Below are 25577 nucleotides of genomic sequence, written 5' to 3' on the forward strand. Positions count from 1 at the left end.
TTTACTGCACCCGGCTACTTTGAAGATTACGACCAACCCTGGAGAAAATAAATTTTTCAAATACTTTGTCCAAGCACAAGATTTTGCTGAAGAATTGCCAGGGAGAAAAGCTCAAGAAGGCTTAATGAATGATGATTAACTTTATTATCAGTTTCAACAATTTAATATATTTGACACCGTGTTTGAATCTTTGCTCAAAGTTGACAAGAATTAAGAATATAAAACCAAGATAAGGTAATTAATGGTTGTAACCCACTTCCTAATGTATTCTATTAATAAGATCTGTATACTATAGAGGGGACCAATTGGATTAAGGATTGTTAATTTTCAGAAGTACTTGATATATCGGGGGGGTTGGAGAATATGGATGCTCTACCATAAATAATGGGCACAAGTGTGGTGTTGAACACACCTCGTATAATAGAGGGGGGTCATGTTGTTAATCTAGTTATTAACAACATTAGAGGGAGGGTTTACCTTTCTATCTTTCTTTTTTCTTTTCTGTTTTTGTACCTGGACCATGGAAGGGAGCACATTGAAATATGGCGCAATGTAAATATCGGAAGAGGTATCAAGGTAAGGAAGAAGGAATAAAAAGGGATTAATGGATAAAACATTAAATTTTTAAAGTTATAATGTGAATGGGTTAAACGGACCGATAAAAAGGAAGAGAATTTTAACACAGATGAAAAAATTGGAAGTGGATATAGCTTTTTTACAAGAAACACATCTAACGGAAAAAGAGCATCAAAAGTTAAAGAGAGATTGGGTAGGAAGTATGGTCGCATCTTCTTTTAATTCAAAAGCAAGAGGGGTTGCTATCTTATTTAAGAAAACGCTACCAATTAAGATACAAAATATTGTAAGTGACCCAGTAGGTAGATTTGTAATGGTACATTATCAAATTTTCTCAGAATTGTGGACCTTAATGAATATATATGCACCAAATATAGATAATGAGAAGTTTGTGCAGGGTACCTTTTTAAATCTGGCGGAAGCACATGAAAATATATTGATAGGGGGAGATTTCAATTTTTGTTTAGATCCAGTAATGGATAGATCATCAAGGACAATGACAAGGACAAGAGCAGTGAAGACAACCTTGAACTTAATGGAAGATCTAAATTTAATAGATGTTTGGAGGAAAAGCCATCCCAAGGAAAGAGACTACTCCTTTTATTCCAATAGACATGATACATATTCTAGAATAGATCTATTTTTGATTTCAGCTCAATTAAGGGGTAGAATAATACAAATAGATTATAAGGCTAGACTGTTATCAGATCACTCACCATTATTAATGAAAATTATGATGCCAGATAAAGAACAGTCAGTCTATAGATGGAGACTCAACTCTTTACTATTGAAAAGGCAAGACTTTTGTGATTTTATTCGAGGACAAATTGGATTATTTTTGGAACCAAATTTAAATTCAGTTCATGATAAATTTATTGTATGGGATGCAATGAAGGCTTATTTGAGAGGCCAAATTATAAGCTATTCATCTAAGATAAAGAAAGACTATAGGAAGGAATCTGAAAGATTAGAAAAAGAAATCACCGTATTAGAAAAAGACTTACAGAAAGCTTCTTCAGATACGAAAAAAATACAACTTGCAAATAAAAAATTTCAATACTTTACATACTTACAGAACAGAAAAACTAATATTACGAACTAACCAAAGATATTATGAATTAGGAGAAAGAGTGCACAAGGTATTGGCATGGCAACTGAAAGAAGAACAAATATTAAGAACAATAAATTCAATTAGAACAGATCAAAACATTATTACTTATAAACCTAGAGAAATCAATGAGGTATTTAAGCAATTCTACACTAATCTGTATCATTCTGAATCTGAAAAGGATGAAATTAAGATAAATAATTTTTTATCCAAGATACAATTACCAACAATCTCTAATGAGGAGCAAATGGGACTAAATGCCTCCTTTACTTTGAGAGAAGTGGAGGAAGTATTATATTCTTTACCAAGTAATAAATCATCAGGGGAAGATGGTTTCCCGCCTGAGTTCTATAAAAAATTTAAAGATTTGTTGTTACCAGTATTTATGGAAGTGATACATCAAGCGGAAAAAACTTCTACATTACCAGAATCCTTCTCAATGGCAATTATAACCGTAATTTTAAAAAAAGGGAAAGACCCTTTAAAATTATCTTCTTATAGACCAATATCATTGTTGAATGCAGATTATAAAATAGTTGCTAAGCTTTTGGTAAGGAGATTGGCAGAATATTTACCTAAACTGGTTAAAGAGGACCAAACTGGATTTGTCAAAAAAAGGAGAATATCAGATAATGTAGCAAGATTGATAAGTATTTTACATTTAGCACAGAAAAGAAAGGAATTGAGTGTAGCAGTTGCTTTAGATGCTGAAAAGGCGTTTGACAGGTTAGAATGGGATTTTTTATTTAAAGTATGGACTGGGAAATGGTTTCATTAACTGGGTAAAAGCTCTTTATAAACAACCTAAAGCCAAAGTGGTGACAAATGGCCAATCTTCTCAATCATTTAATTTGGAAAGATCTAGTAGACAGGGATGTCCCTTGTCACCGGCTTTATTTGTATTGGCCATTGAACCTCTGGCAGAGCTAATAAGATCAGATTTAGACATTAAAGGATTTAAAGTTAACCAGGAAGATCACAAGATTACTTTATTTGCAGATGATGTTTTAATTTGTCTTACTAGACCATTGGAATCCTTAAGAAAATTATATTTCAGACTGGAAGAATATGGGAAAGTATCAGGATACAAAATTAATAAAGATAAAACTGAAATAATGCCTCTTTTTGAAGGCAATTATGATCAATGTAAAAGAGAAAGTCAGTTTAAATGGCAAAAAGAAGGCATGAAGTACCTAGGGGTTAAAGTAGATAATAAGTTAAATAATCTGTATAAACTAAATTATAAACCACTAATTAAAAAAATAGATGAGGACCTGAAGAAATGGATGAATCTTCCAATTACATTGCTAGGGAGAGTGAACTGTATTAAGATGAATATTTTTCCGAGGATACAGTATTTATTTCAAACACTGCCTATACCTTTACCAAATATTTTTTTTCAAGAATTGAATAAAATTGGGAGACATTTTCTTTGGAAAGGTAAAATGCCAAGAGTGTCTATGGAAAAATTAACATGGAAATTTGAATTAGGTGGATTGCAATTACCAAATTTTAAAAATTACTATCTGGCAGCACAAATGAGTTTTATTTCATCCTTTTATCAAGAGGGTGGAAAAACAGCATGGGTTAAAATTGAAATGGATAAAATAAAAGAACTATGCCCAGAAGAATTTATCTATAAATGGGAAGCGAAGCTATTAGTTAAGGATCAAGAGTCACCTTTGCTAAAACATTTAATTAATATATTGTTGAAAACGGTTAAAGCTAATGATAAAATATTTTTTCTAACAGCTAAAACTTCATTAGTAAAAAATAGATTACTGCCGTTTGCTTGGAATAATCAAATATTACAAGTCTGGGAACAGAAGGGTATTAAACATATAGGAGATTGCTATGAAGGAAATAATTTTTTGACGTTTTCTCAATTGAGAAACAAATATCAAATTCCAGGGAATAGTATTTTTTTCTATTATCATATCATATCATATATATACAGCCGGAAACAGGCCTTTTCGGCCCACCAAGTCCGTGCCGCCCAGCGATCCCCGTACATTAACACTATCCTACACCCACTAGGGACAATTTTTACATTTACCCAGCCAATTAACCTACATACCTGTACGTCTTTGGAGTGTGGGAGGAAACCGAAGATCTTAGTAACTACATTCTTTTTTAAGGGAAAAGTTAGGTAATTCAGTGTTTCTATATCAAATTAAAGGAATTGAATCCTTGATTCAGGGCAAGGGAACTAAAAAAATTATATCTTCAATGTATAAATTATTACAAAAATCTAGTCCAAAGACAGGAATTCAAAAATCAAGACAAAGATGGGAAACAGATGTGAATATTAGCATTGATGAACCAAGTTGGGAAAGATTGTGTTTAGAAAGTATGAAAAATACTATTAATGTGAGATATAGTTTAGTACAATATAATTTTTTACATCAATTATATTTAACTCCGAAAAAATTAAACAATTTAAATCCAAATTTACCTGAAATTTGTTTTAGATGCAACCAGGATGTGGGTACTTTTTTACACTCCACATGGGCATGTCCGAAGGTAACTCCTTTTTGGAAAGACCTAAAAAACGTTTTGGAACAATTGATGAATAAGACCATACCATTGGATTCAAGGTTGTTTTTATTGGGAGATACTAAAGGAATATTACCAAGGTTAATTTTAGATAAATATCAGGAAAGATTTCTCAAAATAGCAATAGCAAAAAAATGTGTAGTGGTCACTTGGAAAGATCACAATGAAATAAGAATTGAAAGATGGTATGCCTTCCTCCCTCCCTCTCTTTCTTTCTCTCTTTCTTTCTCTCTTTCTTTCTCTCTTTCTCTCTCCCTCTCTCTCTCTCTCTCTCTCTCTCTCTCTCTCTCTCTCTCTCTCTCTCTCTCTCTCTCTCTCTCTCTCTCTCTCTCTCTCTCTCTCTCTCTCTCTCTCTCTCTCTCTCTCTCTCTCTCTCTCTCTCTCTCTCTCTCTTTCTTTCTTTCTTCCTTTCTTCCTTCCGTCCTTCCTTCCCTCCTTCCCTCCTTCCCTCCTTCCCACCTTTCCTCCTTCCCTCCTTCCCTCCTTCCCTCCCTCTCTTTTTTCCTCCTTTTTCTAACTGGGGGGTGGGGAGGGGGTTGTGGGTGGGGAGATAATACAGAGCAATACATGTATAATCAAATTTATAATGTAGGTATCATTGGGTACTATGAGTTGTAACATGTATGTGCTTGGTTAAAATTTAAATAAAATTATTAAAATTTTAAAAAAAGAGTCTTTGTGGATGCTGGTGGCTTTTCTGAGGCATCATGTGTTGTAGATGCCCTCCAAGTCTGGTAGCTGTGTTCCGATGGTCCTCTGAGCTCTATGGACTACCCGCTGTAGAGCTTTCCTTTCTGCCTCCGTGCAGCTGAGGTACCACACAGGGATGCCATGCGTTAGGATGGCCGGGAGAGACCGACATCCACGGAGGTGTGCGGCGACCGGGAGAGACCCGGAGGAGACCAACACCCACGGAGGTGTGCGGCGACCGGGAGAGTCCCGGAGGAGACCAACACCCACGGAGGTGTGCGGCGACCGGGAGAGACCCGGAGGAGACCAACACCCACGGAGGTGTGCGGCGACTGGAAGGGGTCGGCGATGGGAGGGACCGACCACCTGCGGAGGTGCGGCGGCCGGTAAGGCCGAGGGACTGCATACTCCCCAGGCGTGGCGGCCGGAGAGTCGGGACGGCCCTGGGCCCGAGGCAGCGGCAGTGCGTTCGAATGTGAGCGGCAGCGGCCGGGAGCACCTGTGGGCGGGGCCAGCGCGCACCGCAGCCGAGGCCTGATCGCACCGCAGTTACAGCAGCGCGAGCCCAGCGTTGCGAGCCCAGCAGTGGGAGCCCAGCAGTGGGAGCCCAGCAGTGCCAGCCAAATCATGGTGGTGGAGCATCTAGAGCCTACACTACGTTTGATCTAAACAGCAAGTCTTCTTGAGGGGAAGATATGGACTAATAAATGAATAATTTGTGTTAATGATCTGTGTACTGAAAGCTTAATGTATTGTATTTGATGCTCTGGTGTATATATCTGTGGAGTGACCACACGGAGATGAGTGACCACCCGGCATTGAGTGACCACCCGGAGATGAGTGACCACCCGACCATGAGTGACCACCCGGAGATGAGTGACCACCCAGAGATGAGTGACCACCCGGCAATGAGTGACCACCCGGCAATGAGTGACCACCCGGCAATGAGTGACCACCCGGCAATGAGTGACCACCCGGCAATGAGTGACCACCCGGCAATGAGTGACCACCCGGCAATGAGTGACCACCCGGCCATGAGTGACCACCCAGAGATGAGTGACCACCCGACCATGAGAGACCACCCAGAGATGAGTGACCACCCGGCAATGAGTGACCACCCAGAGATGAGTGACCACCCAGAGATGAGTGACCACCCGGCCATGAGTGACCACCCGCTGAGGAGTGACCATCTTGAAGGCGAAAAAAACAATTGTGTTTTGTTGTGTTTGATAAATATATTTCGCCCTAGAAAGATAAAGGAAAAACTCAAGCAAACAAAAGTAGACAAAACAAAGATTTTATATAAGACAAGGGGGATGTTGTGATATTGTAGGGACTACTTTATTGTCTCACAAGGACTACTTTGTTTGCCTGTGTAGTAATGTGTATATAAGGTAATGGGGTGATTAGGTAGCCACTCTGGTTCCAGGTGGCCTTAGAATAAACAGCTTGGAGTTAAGCACCACCATGATAACTTTGTAAACACGTGGAACGTCCAGAGTCTCAACAGAGGTACAACAGGTACCAGGACCACGAAGTGGCGGCGCTGCCATCTCAAAATGGCGGCGCTGCCATAGCAGCTGCGGCTCACCGCGGGATTTCTCTCTGCTGGGCGGGGGCTTCAATGTCGGGAGCCACGACCGCCCCGACGTGCAGCAACAGCAGCAGCGTGTTCGCCCGCCCCGGATCGGACTTATCATCGGCTGAGCCGGCCGTCTTCGGAGGCTGCGGGAGCGGCTGCGACTCGCCTTAGGCTCGGCCCGCTGTGGACCGTCCGGCGCGGCCTGCAACCACAACAACCTGACCGCGGGAGAAGACAGCAGGAGAAGGGAAAAGACATTGTGGCCTTCCATCACAGTGAGGAGAGGACTGGAGGAGACTCACTGTGATGGATGTTTTCTTGATGGATGTTTCTTTTGTGTGTTTTGGGGGTTGTGTAATTTTAATGCCTATTTTGATGCTTTTGTTGTTGGACTGTGGGTGACTGAATTTCGTCCAATTTGGATGACAAATAAAGCTATCTTGAATCTTGAATCTTGAAGTACAACAACGCTTGCCCTTCGACCGCACCTGGTGTGTCGGGTCCCGGACACGCACCTGGGAGAGAAATAACGGCTGTGGAGAGGATCCACGGGGAGTTAGTGGAATAGTTGCAGGGAGAGAGAGAGCTCTCACAGTCCTGTGGGTGGGCTGCAGAAGATCAACTGGGCCCAGAAATTCCTCGGCACATCTGTAAGGAAACCTGTGCTGTGTGTTTATAAATCAGCTCACCCGGGTGTCGGGCAATGTCCCCATGGTTCTGGCTGGAGCCCATATTCGGGTTGGGGTCCCACCGTCTGCACCCTGGCAGTTGCCCGGCCGAGCCCACGGGTGGGACACAGCCTGCAGGTGGAGCTGAGCCCACGGGTGGGACACAGCCTGCAGGTGGAGCTGAGCCCACGGATGGAGCTGAGCCCACAGGTGGAACTGAGCCCACGGGGACACAGCCTGCAGGTGGAGCTGAGCCCACGGGGACACAGCCTGCAGCCACCACAGACCAGCAGAGCAGCAGTGATGGACATTGTCAACATCGTCTGGCCAGGCTGACCCCTGTCACCCCAACCAGTGCTGCCGCCAGGACAATGGGCCTCCCACACCTTACCCCCTTGATCATCCCACACGTGTCCAACCTGTTCATCTCAATGATCATCTCTCCTCCAATTCCTGCCCTGAGCCTTTATTGCCAGAGTATTCAGAATGGTGATGTGGGATAAAATGTGACTGAGGAGAAAGAGGAAGGCTCATTGTTGTTTCAGGGGAAGCTGTCTAATCATATTAGCTGTTGATACAAGTTGACCAAATGAACCACTTCAATCCAAATGCATTCTGCTGCTAAACCCGGGTTTCATGCAAGATGTCAGGACCATAGTTATGTCTGTGGGAAAATGGGATGAATGCTGCAGGACAAAATGTCTCTTGAGTAAAACACAAAGTGCTGGAGGAACTCAAGGGGCCAGGCTGCATTTTTGGGGGGAAATGGACAGATGGGACTGTTCTTCAGACTGATTGTCGTAGGTGGGCGTGAGAAAGCTCTGCTCCACCAGCCTGTTGTGGTTGAGCCACCACATTCTTTCTCTTTTCATGTGAAGTTGAAGCTGCAGTGTTCAGACCCTCATGTGTGTTTCCACTTCACTCTCAGTGTGTCCCACTGAGCTGCTGAATCACACTGAGGTCACATTCAGAATATTGTGGTCAGTTCTCGGCACCATCTCACAGAAAATATGTTGTCAAGCTGGAAAGGGTGCGGAGAAGATTTACGAGGATGTTGCCATCACTAGAGGGGCTGAGCTGAGGGGAGGGGTTGAGCAGGCTGGGACTTTATTTCTTGGAGCGCAGGAGGATGAGGGGTGATCTTAATAATAATATATTCCTTTATTCGTCCCACACCGTGGAAATTTACAGTGTTACAGCAGCAAAGTGGATAGCAAGACACTATAAATAAAAGTAAAGACAAGGATAAATTGTCATCAGTTTCCTGTGTGTTCTTAGCTGTTATTGTTGACTCGTCTGCTGGGAGCAGTGCTGGTTGTGCAGTCTCACAGCAGCGGGAAGGAAGGACCTCCTATATCTCTCCTTCACGCACTTGGGATGAAGAAGCACACAGTCTCTGGCCCAGAGTAGGTGAATCACAAGAGAACATACTGTAGCTTTAAGGTTAAAATATTTAATAGGAATCTGAGGGGTAACATTTTCACACAAAGAGTGGTGGGGTTATGGAACAAGCTGCCAGAGGAGGCAGTTGAGGCTGGGACTATTTACCTTTAAGAAACAGTTAGGTTCATGGACAGGACAGGTTTGGAAGGATATGGGCCAAATGCCAGCAGGTGGGATTAGTGTAGCTGGGACATGTTGGCCGGTGTGGGCAAGTTGGGCCAAAGGACCTGTTTCCGCACTGTATCACTCTATGACTAGTGTAGCTGGGACATGTTGGCCGGTGTGGGCAAGTTGGGCCAAAGGGCCTGTTTCCACACTGTATCACTCTATGACTAGTGTAGCTGGGACATGTTGGCCGGTGTGGGCAAGTTGGGCCAAAGGGCCTGTTTCCACACTGTATCACTCTATGACTCTACTGTATAATGAAGCTCCAACCTCTGTGTGACACTAAACTCACAACAAATGCTTGTCCCTTTAACAAATATCCTCAGAGGAGATTAGGAAAGACACAATAATGTCTCCAAACTTTGCAAGTGCACATCTCACAGCAATACTCATGTCCCAAGATGGAAAGGCAGTGAATTTCAGATTCACAACTCTCTGACTGAAAAAGTTTACCCTCATCTCCGTTCTAAATGGCCTACCCCTTATTCTTAAACTGTGGCCCCTGGCTCTGGTCTCCCCCAACATTGGGAACATGTTTCTTGCCTCTAACGTGTCCAATCCCTTAATAATCTGATATGTTTTTCGATAAGATCCCCTCTCATCTTTCTAAATTCCAGTGTATACAAGCCTAGTCGCTCCAGTCTTTCAACATATTTTCTTCCCTGTTCCCTGTCGAATGGCCACGAACCACATTGCCCTGATCAGGTTGCATCCTACTGTCCTCCCACTCAGTCCGCACCTTGTTCCCCTGCCTGCATCACTTGTAGTCCCACTCTCCATGTCACCACGGTCCATGTTGGAAGCAGTTACTCTAGCCGGCGTAACTGCCTCCATTTGCAAATGGATCAGAGGGGACAGGAGGAATCCGTTTTGTTCAGGAAGTTGTCATGAACTGAAACTGACGATTGAAAGGCTGGTGGAAGCAGAGTCAACAATAACTTTCAAAGGACTTGGCGAAATGTGTGAAAGAACAATTTCCAGTGGTTCCGGGAAAGAGCAGGAGAATTGTGTTAAATGAATCACACGTTCAAAGAGATGGCACAGATAGGATGGGCCAAATGGCTTCCTTCTGTGCAGTATCATTGTATCATGCTGTGATTCGACCAGGGGTTGACGATGAAGCTGAAAGTACAATGGGTCCAATGGACCACTTGCTCTGCCTTTACAGTGGGAAATGTTTGGGGAACAAGAGAAAACCCAGAGAAAGAAAGGGCCATTTGGCCCATCAGTCAGTCCCACCCCAGAGTGAAAATAGGAACGAGTGAAATGGTCTGCATAAATAGTCAGTTGTTTTGGAAATATTTGCCTAGATTGTCCATCTTAATTGTCTCCATTGATAATATTAATTGGACATGTCATAACCAGATAATGGGACCATGAAGTGTTCAGATACAGTGCCACATTGTACAGTCACACTTGGAGATCACAAGACATTTCTGTGGCTTCCTGTTTATCTTGTTCTAATCTGTCAGTCAGTGATTGGTCATCAGGAGTTTTACAATGATTGCTGCAGCCAATTGCGTTGATTCCAATGGTTCCAAAAGCCTCCAAGATGCCAGAACTACAGGTATATAAGATGCAACAGCATTGGAAACCTCATCGACACGGAGAGCTGGGAGAGAGAGAGGTGGGAACGGCAGCAGGAGATGCCCACCTTCACTGTGAAACTTGACACTAATCATCAATCGTTTTCTTGTGTTTCAGGTTCAAGGAAGGAAACATGATGCTGATGTGTGTTTTGGTGCTGACCGCACTGCTTGCCAGTGATGTGGCAGGTAAGGTCCATTGATTCCAGGAGCGTTAGAAATACATTGGGGTGAGGAATGAATGCACAGGCATTGTGTTGGGACTGTGGAACATTGGAGTTTGTGGAACAGGGTACTTAAGGAGGTGGCTCTAGAAATTGTGGATGCATTGGTGAACATTTTCCAATGTTCTATAGATTCAGGATCAGTTCCTGTGGATTGGAGGGTAGCTAACGTTAACCCACTTTTTAAGAAAGGAGGGAGAGAGAAAACGGGAAATTATAGACTGACATCAGTGGTGCTGGAGTCAATTATAAAAGAGCTCTTAAGGATAGTGGAGTCAGGGGGTATAGGGAGAAGGCAGGAACGGGGTACTGATTGAGAATGATCAGCCATGATCACATTGAGTGGCGGTGCTGGCTCGAAGGGCCGAATAGCCTCCTCCTGCACCTATTGTCTATTGAAATTGCGGAGCATTTGAGCACAAAATTAGAGCACATGGTATTGGGGGTAGGGTACTGACATGGATAGAAAATTGGTTGGCAGACAGAAAGCAAAGATTGGGGATAAATGGGTCCCTTTCAGAATGGCAGGCAGTGACTAGTGGGGTACCACAAGGCTCGGTGCTGGGACCGCAGCTATTTACAATATACATTAATGACTTGGATGAAGGGATTAAAAGTACCATTAGCAAATTTTCAGATGATATAAAGTTGGGTGGCAGTGCGAACTGTGAGGAAGATACTATGAGTTTGCAGGGTGACTTGGACAGGTTGTGTGAGTGGGCGGATGCATGGCAGATGCAGTTTAATGTGGATAAGTGTGAGGTTATCCACTTTGGTGGTAAGAATAGGAAGGCAGATTATTATCTGAATGGTGTTAAGTTAGGAAAAGGGGACGTACAACGAGAAATAATGCCCCAAAGTCTCTCTATTTCAGAGCCTATTTGTACGTTGTTGTGTTGAGTCGCCTGGTGGTTGTAGGGAAGAAGCGGCTCCTGATCCTGGACTTCATGGTTTCCCGGCTCGGAGCAGTCTTGTTTAAACAATGGCCACGCTTGGACCACACTTTCCTCTGTAGTTGGTGTTTCTTAAATGGCTCTCTTTCTGTTATGAACTGTGGGTTAATTCTTTAATTGCCAACCATTGCTTCTCTCCTGTCTTACCTGATGATGGTGGTGGCAGCATTAGCTCAGGACACTTCCAGTTTACAGCTCAGTGACGTGGCCACCCCTGCTGTGGGCCAAACTGCTGGGTGACTGCGGACAAATCCAACCAATGTCTTCTACCCATTGCCCTTTTCTCAGCTCAGGATACGATCACATAGCTCTGTGAAAGTAGTGGTTCAGGTGGACAAGGTGGTGAAGAAGGTGTTTGGCACGCTTGCCCTCATCGAAGATTAAAGGAGTTGGGATCCATGTTACAGCCTTACAAGATGTTGGTGAGACCCCACCAGGACATGGTGTTACCAGGTGTGGTGGGATTGAGTTATAAGGGGGGGGGGGGGGGTTATAAATTCATGAGGTGCAGCAATAGAACATAGATATCACAGTGTAGGGCAGAAACACTGGAGGGATGTTATTCACAATGAGGGTGCCAGAGGTAGTGGGGCAGGCAGGTACATCTACAATGTTACAAGGCCACTTGGACGGGTTCATGGATCGGAAAGGATGAGAGGAGAGGGGCCAAATGCAGACAAACGGGACTCGCTGAGGAAGGCCCTTTGGTCGGTGAGTTGGTTTAAATCTGAATTCTCCTTAACTGACAGGGACGACCGATTCCTTGGAACCGGAGGAGACTCAGCAAGACCTTGAAATGCGCGCCTTATCCGAAGGGCCGTGTGCTGAAAACTGGTTTTATTTTCCTAAATTAACATCCTGTTATCAGTTTTTCAGTGACAATAAGACCTGGTCAGATGCTGAGGTAAGTCCCTGAAACTAGTGGTTGTTCTGGGAGGCCAGGGGAACATTGCTCTCTGCTGGTTCATTCCCATGAACTCACAGCACAGCCTGTCGTTGATTACCTGCGATGAGGCTCTGTGTTCCAGGCTGCCCTTCACTGCGGCCTGTCGTTGAATACCTGCGATGAGGCCCTGTGTTCCAGGCTGCCCTTCACTGTGGCCTGTCGTTGAATACCTGCGATGAGGCCCTGTGTTCCAGCCTGCCCTTCACTGCGGCCTGTCGTTGAATACCTGCGATGAGGCCCTGTGTTCCAGGCTGCCCTTCACTGCGGCCGTGGGCTCCCGTTTCTATCGCTCCGACCGGTGGGTGAAATATTGGGATTCGGGGGAAACTCCACATCCAGGAGTTAACTCAGAGCTGGGGTTGGCATCAGAGAGATTAAAGAACAAGAACTCTGATTCAAAATGTACAAAGTTGCCCATTTCCAATATTAATCCTAATTATTTATTTGGAGGCATGTGAGAGGATGAAACGTATTAATTCACAGATAAAATATTTTGATACTAAACTATTTTACAGGCGTTCTGCAAACAGCAAGCACATTACGGGCACCTGGCTACTGTGATCTCGAGTGAACACGACACGTTCATTACCAACGTGATTGCTGCAGTGATCAAAGGGAATCCATTCGTCTGGATTGGCCTAAACGACAGATGTGAGGTACAGTTAGCAACCCCCCTCCCGGCCCAGGCGGCCGCCATTGGTGGAGCGGGAGCACGTGGCCGCTGGCTGGGTGAGGTCACGTGGGGCGCGGGGCGGTGACGTCACCTTGTCCCGTATTTGGGAGTGAGGAAGTTGGCAACCGCTAGGTACAGTTAACAACCCCCCTCCCGGCCCGGGCGGGCACCATTAACCAAGATACTTGGTCAAAGAAATGATTGCAATGGCTGACTTTGTTCCAGGATTTAGTTTCATAATTTCTGACAACAGAGAAGTCCGTTCAGCCCATCTAGTCCAAGCCAGCTCCCAGTACAATCCCATCACCCCCATCCATGCAGTCATTTCATTGTAACCTACTTCCTCTCACATAAACCGGAGCACTCGCTGGGAAACAGGGTGAATATACAAACGCACTCGGATAACACTGGGCGTATCTGTCTTTCTCTGGGAGATCTGATTTTGTATTTGTGTTCAATGACCATCTTTTCCTCATTTTCTGAGTTACCATTTCTCCTCTTCCCTGACCTTCACTCTCAGATCCTGTCACTTTCATCTCAAGGATTCTGTTACGTCCATGAGATTCCCCCACCCTGCCATTCCATAGTTTAAACTCCCATCCACTGCCCTACTTGTCCCGGCTGCTCGTATTCTGCTGTCACTTCGGCTCATGTACAGCTCCTCCCTGTACAGTTCAGTGGCAGCTTACTCAGCATTCCAACAGCAATGACCATTGATTTGTACCCACAGGAAGGGACTTTCACTTGGATCGATGGATCTCCATCAAGTTACAGACATTGGAATCGTAATCAACCTGACAATCAACGCAATGAAGATTGTGGGCACACTCATTGTAAGTGCAACCGTGACAGAAATGTTGTTTTGCTGGAAGTTAATTTCAGACACAGTATTGACCTCTACAGACCCGCTGGTACACAGAGGGGTGAACCAGCCCCATGGGTCCTGTGCTCTGCAGAACTGGACTGACTGCCCAGCAGTGAGTGGAGGATATATGGGATGTAATGCTGGAGTCAGGGGAACAGACACTGACTGTAACTGTGCAGGAGGAATGTACAAGGGGGGAACACTGGAGTTAGAGGGAGATACAGTGAGATACGACACATAAAGAAAGAACTGAACACAGACAGGAAAGTGAAAGGAATGTCCTGAGATTCATTTCAAAGTGAATAAAATGCAGGAACATTCTGCTCAACCTCTGTATATCCGGTTGGAGTGGACATGCTGTCCTGTGAGACGTTCCATGACACTGTTTGACAAAAGACTGAGAGGCAGTGGAGCAGTGAACTGGTCACAAAACAGAGTGGCCATGAAGATCCAACAGGCTGGGGTTTGTTCTCCACAAGAGAGAAGATTGAGGGGTGACCAGCCAGGGGCCGATCCCACTGTGAAGGATTTGTAGGGGGATGTCGAGAGGATGTTTCCTCGAGTGTGAAACTAGATTTACTGGTCGCAAATGTAAAATAGCCACCGATAAATCAAAGTGAGCGGAGGGACAATCTTCTTGACCAACGACCTCCCTGTTTCCTCTCCACACATGCCACCTGACCTATTGGGTATTTCCAGCATTCAGTTCAGATTCCCAGTGTCAGCTCCATTTGCTTGTAGACTAACAGGTCAATGTTTTTCTCTTTTCCTGCTTCTAGATAATGGAGCTTGGAATGACCTGCCGTGTGATAGAAAAATTGGTTTTGTTTGTTCCTACAAACCGGGCTGTCATTAGAAGACTCCAGAATGGTCCACTCAACCTCCCAGCAGTGGATCCAGTGCTTTGATTTCTTTGTAGTCGCTCTCACTGTCTGTGGTGACTGTACACGCTTAGCTTCTCAGCCAATAATAAAGAGACCTGCATCATGAGCTGTGTGTTTGGTGCTGTGTGAGTCCAGTTTCCCACAGCCTTCCTGACCCACTGTTGCTTGTTCCCCACCTCTGCACTCAGTGCTGCGCTGAGGAGAAGGTGGCACACACTTTGCAAAATGAACGCTTGCCCTTCGACCGCACCTGGTGTGTCGGGTCCCGGACACGCACCTGGGAGAGAAATAACGGCTGTGGAGAGGATCCACGGGGAGTTAGTGGAATAGTTGCAGGGAGAGGGAGAGCTCTCACAGTCCTGTGGGTGGGCTGCAGAAGATCAACTGGGCCCAGAAATTCCTCGGCACATCTGTAAGGAAACCTGTGCTGTGTGTTTATAAATCAGCTCACCCGGGTGTCGGGCAATGTCCCCATGGTTCTGGCTGGAGCCCATATTCGGGTTGGGGTCCCACCGTCTGCACCCTGGCAGTTGCCTGGCCGAGCCCCCGGGTGGGACACAGCCTGCAGGTGGAGCTGAGCCCACGGGGACACAGCCTGCAGGTGGAGCTGAGCCCACAGGTGGGACACAGCCTGCAGGTGGAGCTGAGCCCACGGGTGGGACACAGCCTGCAGGTGGAGCTGAGCCCACGGGGACACAGCCTGCAGGTGGAGCTGACCCCACGGGTGGGACACAGCCTGCAGGTGGAGCTGAGCCCACGGGTGGGACACAGCCTGCAGGTGGAGCTGAGCCCACGGGGACACAGCCTGCAGGTGGAGCTGAGCCCACGGGGACACAGCCTGCAGGTGGAGCTGAACCCATGGGGACACAGCCTGCAGGTGGAGCTGAGCCCACGGGGACACAGCCTGCAGCCACCACAGACCAGCAGAGCAGCAGTGATGGACATTGTCAACATCGTCTGGCCAGGCTGACCCCTGTCACCCCAACCAGTGCTGCCGCCAGGACAATGGGCCTCCCACACCTTACCCCCTTGATCATCCCACACGTGTCCAACCTGTTCATCTCAATGATCATCTCTCCTCCAATTCCTGCCCTGAGCCTTTATTGCCAGAGTATTCAGAATGGTGATGTGGGATAAAATGTGACTGAGGAGAAAGAGGAAGGCTCATTGTTGTTTCAGGGGAAGCTGTCTAATCATATTAGCTGTTGATACAAGTTGACCAAATGAACCACTTCAATCCAAATGCATTCTGCTGCTAAACCCGGGTTTCATGCAAGATGTCAGGACCATAGTTATGTCTGTGGGAAAATGGGATGAATGCTGCAGGACAAAATGTCTCTTGAGTAAAACACAAAGTGCTGGAGGAACTCAAGGGGCCAGGCTGCATTTTTGGGGGGAAATGGACAGATGGGACTGTTCTTCAGACTGATTGTCGTAGGTGGGCGTGAGAAAGCTCTGCTCCACCAGCCTGTTGTGGTTGAGCCACCACATTCTTTCTCTTTTCATGTGAAGTTGAAGCTGCAGTGTTCAGACCCTCATGTGTGTTTCCACTTCACTCTCAGTGTGTCCCACTGAGCTGCTGAATCACACTGAGGTCACATTCAGAATATTGTGGTCAGTTCTCGGCACCATCTCACAGAAAATATGTTGTCAAGCTGGAAAGGGTGCGGAGAAGATTTACGAGGATGTTGCCATCACTAGAGGGGCTGAGCTGAGGGGAGGGGTTGAGCAGGCTGGGACTTTATTTCTTGGAGCGCAGGAGGATGAGGGGTGATCTTAATAATAATATATTCCTTTATTCGTCCCACACCGTGGAAATTTACAGTGTTACAGCAGCAAAGTGGATAGCAAGACACTATAAATAAAAGTAAAGACAAGGATAAATTGTCATCAGTTTCCTGTGTGTTCTTAGCTGTTATTGTTGACTCGTCTGCTGGGAGCAGTGCTGGTTGTGCAGTCTCACAGCAGCGGGAAGGAAGGACCTCCTATATCTCTCCTTCACGCACTTGGGATGAAGAAGCACACAGTCTCTGGCCCAGAGTAGGTGAATCACAAGAGAACATACTGTAGCTTTAAGGTTAAAATATTTAATAGGAATCTGAGGGGTAACATTTTCACACAAAGAGTGGTGGGGTTATGGAACAAGCTGCCAGAGGAGGCAGTTGAGGCTGGGACTATTTACCTTTAAGAAACAGTTAGGTTCATGGACAGGACAGGTTTGGAAGGATATGGGCCAAATGCCAGCAGGTGGGATTAGTGTAGCTGGGACATGTTGGCCGGTGTGGGCAAGTTGGGCCAAAGGACCTGTTTCCGCACTGTATCACTCTATGACTAGTGTAGCTGGGACATGTTGGCCGGTGTGGGCAAGTTGGGCCAAAGGGCCTGTTTCCACACTGTATCACTCTATGACTAGTGTAGCTGGGACATGTTGGCCGGTGTGGGCAAGTTGGGCCAAAGGGCCTGTTTCCACACTGTATCACTCTATGACTCTACTGTATAATGAAGCTCCAACCTCTGTGTGACACTAAACTCACAACAAATGCTTGTCCCTTTAACAAATATCCTCAGAGGAGATTAGGAAAGACACAATAATGTCTCCAAACTTTGCAAGTGCACATCTCACAGCAATACTCATGTCCCAAGATGGAAAGGCAGTGAATTTCAGATACACAACTCTCTGACTGAAAAAGTTTACCCTCATCTCCGTTCTAAATGGCCTACCCCTTATTCTTAAACTGTGGCCCCTGGCTCTGGACTCCCCCAACATTGGGAACATGTTTCTTGCCTCTAACGTGTCCAATCCCTTAATAATCTGATATGTTTTTCGATAAGATCCCCTCTCATCTTTCTAAATTCCAGTGTATACAAGCCTAGTCGCTCCAGTCTTTCAACATATTTTCTTCCCTGTTCCCTGTCGAATGGCCACGAACCACATTGCCCTGATCAGGTTGCATCCTACTGTCCTCCCACTCAGTCCGCACCTTGTTCCCCTGCCTGCATCACTTGTAGTCCCACTCTCCATGTCACCACGGTCCATGTTGGAAGCAGTTACTCTAGCCGGCGTAACTGCCTCCATTTGCAAATGGATCAGAGGGGACAGGAGGAATCCGTTTTGTTCAGGAAGTTGTCATGAACTGAAACTGACGATTGAAAGGCTGGTGGAAGCAGAGTCAACAATAACTTTCAAAGGACTTGGCGAAATGTGTGAAAGAACAATTTCCAGTGGTTCCGGGAAAGAGCAGGAGAATTGTGTTAAATGAATCACACGATCAAAGAGATGGCACAGATAGGATGGGCCAAATGGCATCCTTCTGTGCAGTATCATTGTATCATTCTGTGATTCTACCAGGGGTTGACGATGAAGCTGAAAGTACAATGGGTCAAAGGGCCCACTTGCTCTGCCTTTAGAGTGGGAAGTGTTTGGGGAACAAGAGAAAACCCAGAGAAAGAAAGGGCCATTTGGCCCATCAATCAGTCCCACCCCAGAGTGAAAATAGGAACGAGTGAAATGGTTTGCATAAATAGTCAGTTGTTTTGGAAATATTTGCCTAGATTGTCCATCTTAATTGTCCCCATTGATAATATTAATTGGACATGTCATAACCAGATAATGGGACCATGAAGTGTTCAGATACAGTGCCACATTGTACAGTCACACTTGGAGATCACAAGACATTTCTGTGGCTTCCTGTTCATCTTGTTCTAATCTGTCAGTCAGTGATTGGTCATCAGGAGTTTTACAATGATTGCTGCAGCCAATTGCGTTGATTCCAATGGTTCCAAAAGCCTCCAAGATGCCAGAACTACAGGTATATAAGATGCAACAGCATTGGAAACCTCATCGACACGGAGAGCTGGGAGAGAGAGAGGTGGGAACGGCAGCAGGAGATGCCCACCTTCACTGTGAAACTTGACACTAATCATCAATCGTTTTCTTGTGTTTCAGGTTCAAGGAAGGAAACATGATGCTGATGTGTGTTTTGGTGCTGACCGCACTGCTTGCCAGTGATGTGGCAGGTAAGGTCCATTGGTTCCAGGAGCGTTAGAAATACATTGGTGTGAGGAATGAATGCACAGGCACTGTGTTGGGACTGTGGAACATGGGAGTTTGTGGAACAGGGTACTTAAGGAGGTGGCTCTAGAAATTGTGGATGCATTGGTGATCATTTTCCAATGTTCTATAGATTCAGGTGGATTGGAGGGTAGCTAATGTTATCCCACATTTTAAGAAAGGAGGGGGAGAGAAAACGGGAAATTATAGACCAGTTAGTCTGACATAAGTGGTGGGGAAGATGCTGGAGTCACTTATAAAAGACGAAATTGCGGAGCATTTGGTTAGCAGTAACAGGATCATTCCGAGTCAGCATGGATTTACGAAGGGGAAATCATACTTGACTAATCTTCTGGAATTCTTTGAGGATGTAACTAGGAAAATTGACGGTGGAGAGCCGGTGGATGTGGTGTACCTCGACTTTCAGAAAGCCTTCGACAAGGTCCCTCATAGGAGATTAGTGGGCAAAATTAGAGCACATGGTATTGGAGGTAGGGTACTGACATGGATAGAAAATTGGTTGGCAGACAGAAAGCAAAGAGTGGGGATAAATGGGTCCCTTTCAGAATGGCAGGCAGTGACCTGTGGGGTACCGCAAGGCTCGATGCTGGGACTGCAACAATTTACCATATACATTACTGACTTGGATGAAGGGATTAAAAGAAACATTAGCAATTAGATTATTATCTGAATGGTGTCAAGTTAGGAAAAGGGGACGTACAACGAGATCTGGGTGTCCTAGTGCATCAGTCACGGAAAGGAAGCATGCAGGTACAGCAGCAGTGAAGAAAGCCAATGGAATGTTGGCCTTCATAACAAGAGGAGTTGAGTATAGGAGCAAAGAGGTCCTTCTGCAGTTGTACAGGACCCAAGTGAGACCGCACCTGGAGTACTGTTTGCAGTTTTGGTCTCCAGATTTGAGGAAGGATATTCTTGCTATTGAGGGCGTGCAGCGTAGGTTTACTAGGTTAATTCCCGGAATGGCAGGACTGTCATATGTTGAAAGACTGGAACGACTAGGCTTGTATACTCTGGAATTTAGAAGGATGAGAGGGGATCTTATCGAAACATAAGATTATTAAGGGGTTGGACACGTTAGAGGCAGGAAACATGTTCCCAATGTTGGGGGAGTCCAGAACTAAGGGCCACAGTTTAAGAATAAGGGGTAGGCCATTTAGAATGGAGATGAGGAAAAACATTTTCAGTCAGAGTTGTAAATCTGTGGAATTCTCTGCCTCAGAAGGCAGTGGAGGCCAATTCTCTGAATGCATTCAAGAGAGAGCTAGATAGAGCTCTTAAGGATAGCAGAGTCAGGGGGTATGGGGAGAAGGCAGGAACGGGATACTGATTGAGAATGATCAGCCATGATCACATTGAATGGTGGTGCTGGCTCAAAGGGCCGAATGGCCTCCTCCTGCACCTATTGTCTATTGTCACAGTTCCCTCCTTCCCAGGAATCAGTCTGGGTAACCTTCATTTCACTGCCCTATAGCACGGACATTTCAGAGTCACGAGTCAACAGTGTTTTATTGTCAAATGTCCTGAAATGGAATAATGAAATCCTTACTTGCACCACACTAACTAATGTGTGAACTATAGTACGGCACGGTAGCGCAGCGGTAGAGTTGCTGCTTTACAGCGAATGCAGCGCCATCGACTCAGGTTCGATCCTGACTACGGGTGCTGCACTGTAAGGAGTTTGTACGTTCTCCCCGTGACCTGCGTGGGTTTTCTCCGAGATCTTCGGTTTCCTCCCACACTCCAAAGACGTACAGGTATGTAGGTTAATTGGCTGGGTAAATGTAAAAAAATTGTCCCTAGTGGGTGTAGGATAGTGTTAATGTGCGGGGATCACTGGGCGGCACGGACTTGGTGGGCCGAAAAGGCCTGTTTCCGGATGTATATATATGATATGATATGATGATAGTACTCTGTAAAACCCATGATAAACAGCAAAGACAATTCAGTTAATTTACTAAATGAACAGACAAATAAACAAACAATAATGGTGCCGTCTAAAATAATGCCCCAAAGTCTCTCTATTTCAGAGCCTATTTGTACGTTGTGTTGAGTCGCCTGGTGGTTGTAGGGAAGATGCGGCTCCTGATCCTGGACTTCATGGTTTCCCGGCTCGGAGCAGTCTTGTTTAAACAATGGCCACGCTTGGACCACACTTTCCTCTGTAGTTGTTGTTTCTTAAATGGCTCTCTATCTGTTATGAACTGTGGGTTAATTCTTTAATTGCCAACCATTGCTTCTCTCCTGTCTTACCTGATGATGGTGGTGGCAGCATTAGCTCAGGACACTTCCAGTTTGCAGCTCAGTGACGTGGCCACCCCTGCTGTGGGCCAAACTGCTGGGTGACTGCGGACAAATCCAACCAATGTCTTCTACCCATTGCCCTTTTCTCAGCTCAGGATACGATCACATAGCTCTGTGAAAGTAGTGGTTCAGGTGGACAAGGTGGTGAAGAAGGTGTTTGGCACGCTTGCCCTCATCGGATTAAAGGAGTTGGGATCCATGTTACAGCCTTACAAGATGTTGGTGAGACCCCACCAGGACATGGTGTTACCAGGTGTGGTGGGATTGAGTTATAAGGGGGGGGGGGGGGGTTATAAATTCATGAGGTGCAGCAATAGAACATAGATATCACAGTGTAGGGCAGAAACACTGGAGGGATGTTATTCACAATGAGGGTGCCAGAGGTAGTGGGGCAGGCAGGTACATCTACAATGTTACAAGGCCACTTGGACGGGTTCATGGATCGGAAAGGATGAGAGGAGAGGGGCCAAATGCAGACAAACGGGACTCACTGAGGAAGGCCCTTTGGTCGGTGAGTTGGTTTAAATCTGAATTCTCCTTAACTGACAGGGACGACCGATTCCTTGGGACCGGAGGAGACTCAGCAAGACCTTGAAATGCGCGCCTTATCCGAAGGGCCGTGTGCTGAAAACTGGTTTTATTTTCCTAAATTAAGATCCTGTTATCAGTTTTTCAGTCACAATAAGACCTGGTCAGATGCTGAGGTAAGTCCCTGAAACTAGTGGTTGTTCTGGGAGGCCAGGGGAACATTGCTCTCTGCTGGTTCATTCCCATGAACTCACAGCACAGCCTGTCGTTGAATACATAGAAACATAGAAAATAGGTGCAGGAGTAGGCCATTCGGCCCTTCGAGCCTGCACCGCCATTCAATATGATCATGGCTGATCATCCAGCTCAGTAACCTGTACCTGCCTTCTCTCCATACCCCCTGATCCCTTTAACCACAAGTGCCACATCTAACTCCCTCTTAAATATAGCCAATGAACTGGCCTCAACTACCTTCTGTGGCAGAGAATTCCACAGACTCACCAGTCTCTGTGTGAAGAAATGTTTTCTCAACTCGGTCCTAAAAGACTTCCCCCTTATCCTTAAGCTGTGACCCCTGGTTCTGGACTTCCCCAACATCGGGAACAATCTTCCCGCATCTAGCTTCTCCAACCCCTTAAGAATTTTATATGTTTCAATAAGATCCCCCCTCAGTCTTCTAAATTCCAGCGAGTACAAGCCCAGTCTATCTAGTCGTTCCTCATATGAAAGTCCTGCCATCCCAGGGATCAATCTGGTGAACCTTCTCTGTACTCCCTCTAAGGCTAGAATGTCTTTCCTCAGATTAGGAGACCAAAACTGTACACAATACTCCAGGTGCGGTCTCACCAAGGCCCTGTGATGAGGCCCTGTGTTCCAGGCTGCCCTTCACTGCGGCCAGTCGTTGAATACCTGCAATGAGGCCCTGTGTTCCAGGCTGCCCTTCACTGCGGCCAGTCGTTGAATACCTGCAATGAGGCCCTGTGTTCCAGGCTGCCCTTCACTGCGGCCTGTTGTTGAATACCTGCAATGAGGCCCTGTGTTCCAGGCTGCCCTTCACTGCGGCCTGTTGTTGAATACCTGCGATGAGGCCCTGTGTTCCAGGCTGCCCTTCACTGCGGCCTGTCGTTGAATACCTGCGATGAGGCCCTGTGTTCCAGGCTGCCCTTCACTGCGGCCTGTCGTTGAATACCTGCGATGAGGCCCTGTGTTCCAGGCTGCCTTTCACTGTGGCCTGTCGTTGAATACCTGCGATGAGGCCCTGTGTTCCAGGCTGCCCTTCACTGCGGCCGTGGGCTCCCGTTTCTATCGCTCCGACTGGTGGGTGAAATATTGGGATTCGGGGGAAACTCCACATCCAGGAGTTAACTCAGAGCTGGGGTTGGCATCAGAGAGAGTAAAGAACAAGAACTCTGATTCAAATGTACAAAGTTGCCCATTTCCAATATTAATCCTGATTATTTATTTGGAGGCATGTGAGAGGATGAAATGTATTAATTCACAGATAAAATATTTTGATACTAAACTATTTTACAGGCGTTCTGCAAACAGCAAGCACATTACGGGCACCTGGCTACTGTGACCTCGAGTGAACACGACACGTTCATTTTCAACGTGATTGCTGCAGTGAACCAAAGGAATCAATTCACCTGGATTGGCCTAAACGACAAATGCCAGGTACAGTTAGCAACCCCCCTCCTGGCCCGGGCGGCCGCCATTGGTGGAGCGGGAGCACGTGGCCGCTGGCTGGGTGATGTCACGTGGGGCGCGGGGCGGTGACGTCACCTTGTCCCGTATTTGGGAGTGAGGAAGTTGGCAACCGCTAGGTACAGTTAACAACCCACCTCCCGGCCCGGGCGGGCACCATTAACCAAGATACTTGGTCAAAGAAATGATTGCAATGGCTGACTTTGTTCCAGGATTTAGTTTCATAATTTCTGACAACAGAGAAGGCCGTTCAGCCCATCGAGTCCACGCCAGCTCCCAGTACAATCCCATCACCCCCATCCATGCAATCATTTCATTGTAACCTACTTCCTCTCACATAAACCGGAGCACTCGCTGGGAAACAGGGTGAATATACAAACGCACCCGGATAACACTGGGCGTATCTGTCTTTCTCTGGGAGATCTTACTTTGTATTTGTGTTCAATGACCATCTTTTCCTCATTTTCTGAGTTACCATTTCTCCTCTTCCCTGACCTTCACTCTCAGATCCTGTCACTTTCATCTCAAGGATTCTGTTACGTCCATGAGATTCCCCCACCCTGCCATTCCATAGTTTAAACTCCCATCCACTGCCCTACTTGTCCCGGCTGCTCGTATTCTGCTGTCACTTCGGCTCATGTACAGCTCCTCCCTGTACAGTTCAGTGGCAGCTTACTCAGCATTCCAACAGCAATGACCATTGATTTGTACCCACAGGAAGGGACTTTCACTTGGATCGATGGATCTCCATCAAGTTACAGACATTGGCATCGTGATCAACCTGACAATCAAGGCAATGAAGATTGTGGGCACACTCATTGTAAGTGCAACCGTGACAGAAATGTTGTTTTGCTGGAAGTTAATTTCAGACACAGTATTGACCTCTACAGACCCGCTGGTACACAGAGGGGTGAACCAGCCCCATGGGTCCTGTGCTCTGCAGAACTGGACTGACTGCCCAGCAGTGAGTGGAGGATATATGGGATGTAATGCTGGAGTCAGGGGAACAGACACTGACTGTAACTGTGCAGGAGGAATGGACACGGGGGGAACACTGGAGTTAGAGGGAGATACAGTGAGATACGACACATAAAGAAAGAACTGAACACAGACAGGAAAGTGAAAGGAATGTCCTGAGATTCATTTCAAAGTGAATTAAATGCAGGAACATTCTACTCAACCTCTGTATATCCGGTTGGAGTGGACATGCTGTCTTGTGAGACGTTCCATGACACTGTTTGACAAAAGACTGAGAGGCAGTGGAGCAGTGAACTGGTCACAAAACAGAGTGGCCATGAAGATCCAACAGGCTGGGGTTTGTTCTCCACAAGAGAGAAGATTGAGGGGTGACCAGCCAGGGGCCGATCCCACTGTGAAGGATTTGTAGGGGGATGTCGAGAGGATGTTTCCTCGAGTGTGAAACTAGATTTACTGGTCGTAAATGTAAAATAGCCACCGATAAATCAAAGTGAGCAGAGGGACAATCTTCTTGACCAACGACCTCCCTGTTTCCTCTCCACACGTGCCACCTGACCTATTGAGTATTTCCAGCATTCAGTTCAGATTCCCAGTGTCAGCTCCATTTGCTTGTAGACTAACAGGTAAATGTTTTTCCCTTTTCCTGCTTCTAGATTTTGGAGCTTGGAATGACCTGCCGTGTGATGTAACAATTGGTTTTGTTTGTTCCTACAAAGCGGGCTGTCATTAGAAGACCCCAGAATGGTCCACTCAACCTCCCAGCAGTGGATCCAGTGCTTTGATTTCTTTGTAGTCCCTCTCACTGTCTGTGGTGACTGTACTCACTTAGCTTCTCAGCCAATAATAAAGAGACCTGCATCATGAGCTGTGTGTTTGGTGCTGTGTGAGTCCAGTTTCCCACAGCCTTCCTGACCCACTGTTGCTTGTTCCCCACCTCTGCACTCAGTGCTGCGCTGAGGAGAAGGTGGCACACACTTTGCAAAATGAACGCTTGCCCTTCGACCGCACCTGGTGTGTCGGGTCCCGGACACGCACCTGGGAGAGAAATAACGGCTGTGGAGAGGATCCACGGGGA

General features: G+C 46.2%; 2 protein-coding genes across 2 annotated transcripts; both read left to right on the forward strand.

The window, feature by feature from the left end:
- Nucleotides 1-201: 201 nt before the first annotated feature.
- Nucleotides 202-15009, forward strand: LOC144591108 (C-type lectin mannose-binding isoform-like). Its single transcript, XM_078395424.1, has 6 exons — nucleotides 202-234; nucleotides 10493-10563; nucleotides 12301-12455; nucleotides 13013-13153; nucleotides 13901-14003; nucleotides 14815-15009. The coding sequence occupies exons 2-6, from the start codon at nucleotides 10509-10511 to the stop codon at nucleotides 14889-14891; spliced, it is 531 nt and encodes a 176-aa protein (XP_078251550.1). The 5' UTR covers nucleotides 202-234; nucleotides 10493-10508; the 3' UTR covers nucleotides 14892-15009.
- A 3860-nt stretch (nucleotides 15010-18869) lies between these two features.
- Nucleotides 18870-25232, forward strand: LOC144591107 (C-type lectin mannose-binding isoform-like). The gene is made up of 5 exons (XM_078395423.1): nucleotides 18870-18936; nucleotides 21842-21996; nucleotides 23354-23494; nucleotides 24242-24344; nucleotides 25156-25232. The coding sequence occupies exons 1-5, from the start codon at nucleotides 18882-18884 to the stop codon at nucleotides 25230-25232; spliced, it is 531 nt and encodes a 176-aa protein (XP_078251549.1). The 5' UTR covers nucleotides 18870-18881.
- Nucleotides 25233-25577: the final 345 nt, after the last annotated feature.

This window comes from Rhinoraja longicauda, unplaced genomic scaffold, assembly GCF_053455715.1.
Source record: "Rhinoraja longicauda isolate Sanriku21f unplaced genomic scaffold, sRhiLon1.1 Scf000578, whole genome shotgun sequence".
Taxonomy (NCBI): Eukaryota; Metazoa; Chordata; class Chondrichthyes; order Rajiformes; family Arhynchobatidae; genus Rhinoraja; species Rhinoraja longicauda.

What these genes read in the sequence shown, in the direction of transcription:
- LOC144591108 (XM_078395424.1), top strand. Translation starts at nt 10,509, where the DNA reads ATGATGCTGATGTGTGTTTTGGTGCTGACCGCACTGCTTGCCAGTGAT. An exon ending in AGACCTGGTCAGATGCTGAG is followed by an intron (nt 12,456 to 13,012) that starts GTAAGTCCCTGA and finishes ACTATTTTACAG; the next exon opens with GCGTTCTGCAAACAGCAAGC. An exon ending in GCCTAAACGACAGATGTGAG is followed by an intron (nt 13,154 to 13,900) that starts GTACAGTTAGCA and finishes TTGTACCCACAG; the next exon opens with GAAGGGACTTTCACTTGGAT.
- LOC144591107 (XM_078395423.1), top strand. Translation starts at nt 18,882, where the DNA reads ATGATGCTGATGTGTGTTTTGGTGCTGACCGCACTGCTTGCCAGTGAT. An exon ending in GCTTGCCAGTGATGTGGCAG is followed by an intron (nt 18,937 to 21,841) that starts GTAAGGTCCATT and finishes CTTAACTGACAG; the next exon opens with GGACGACCGATTCCTTGGGA. An exon ending in AGACCTGGTCAGATGCTGAG is followed by an intron (nt 21,997 to 23,353) that starts GTAAGTCCCTGA and finishes ACTATTTTACAG; the next exon opens with GCGTTCTGCAAACAGCAAGC.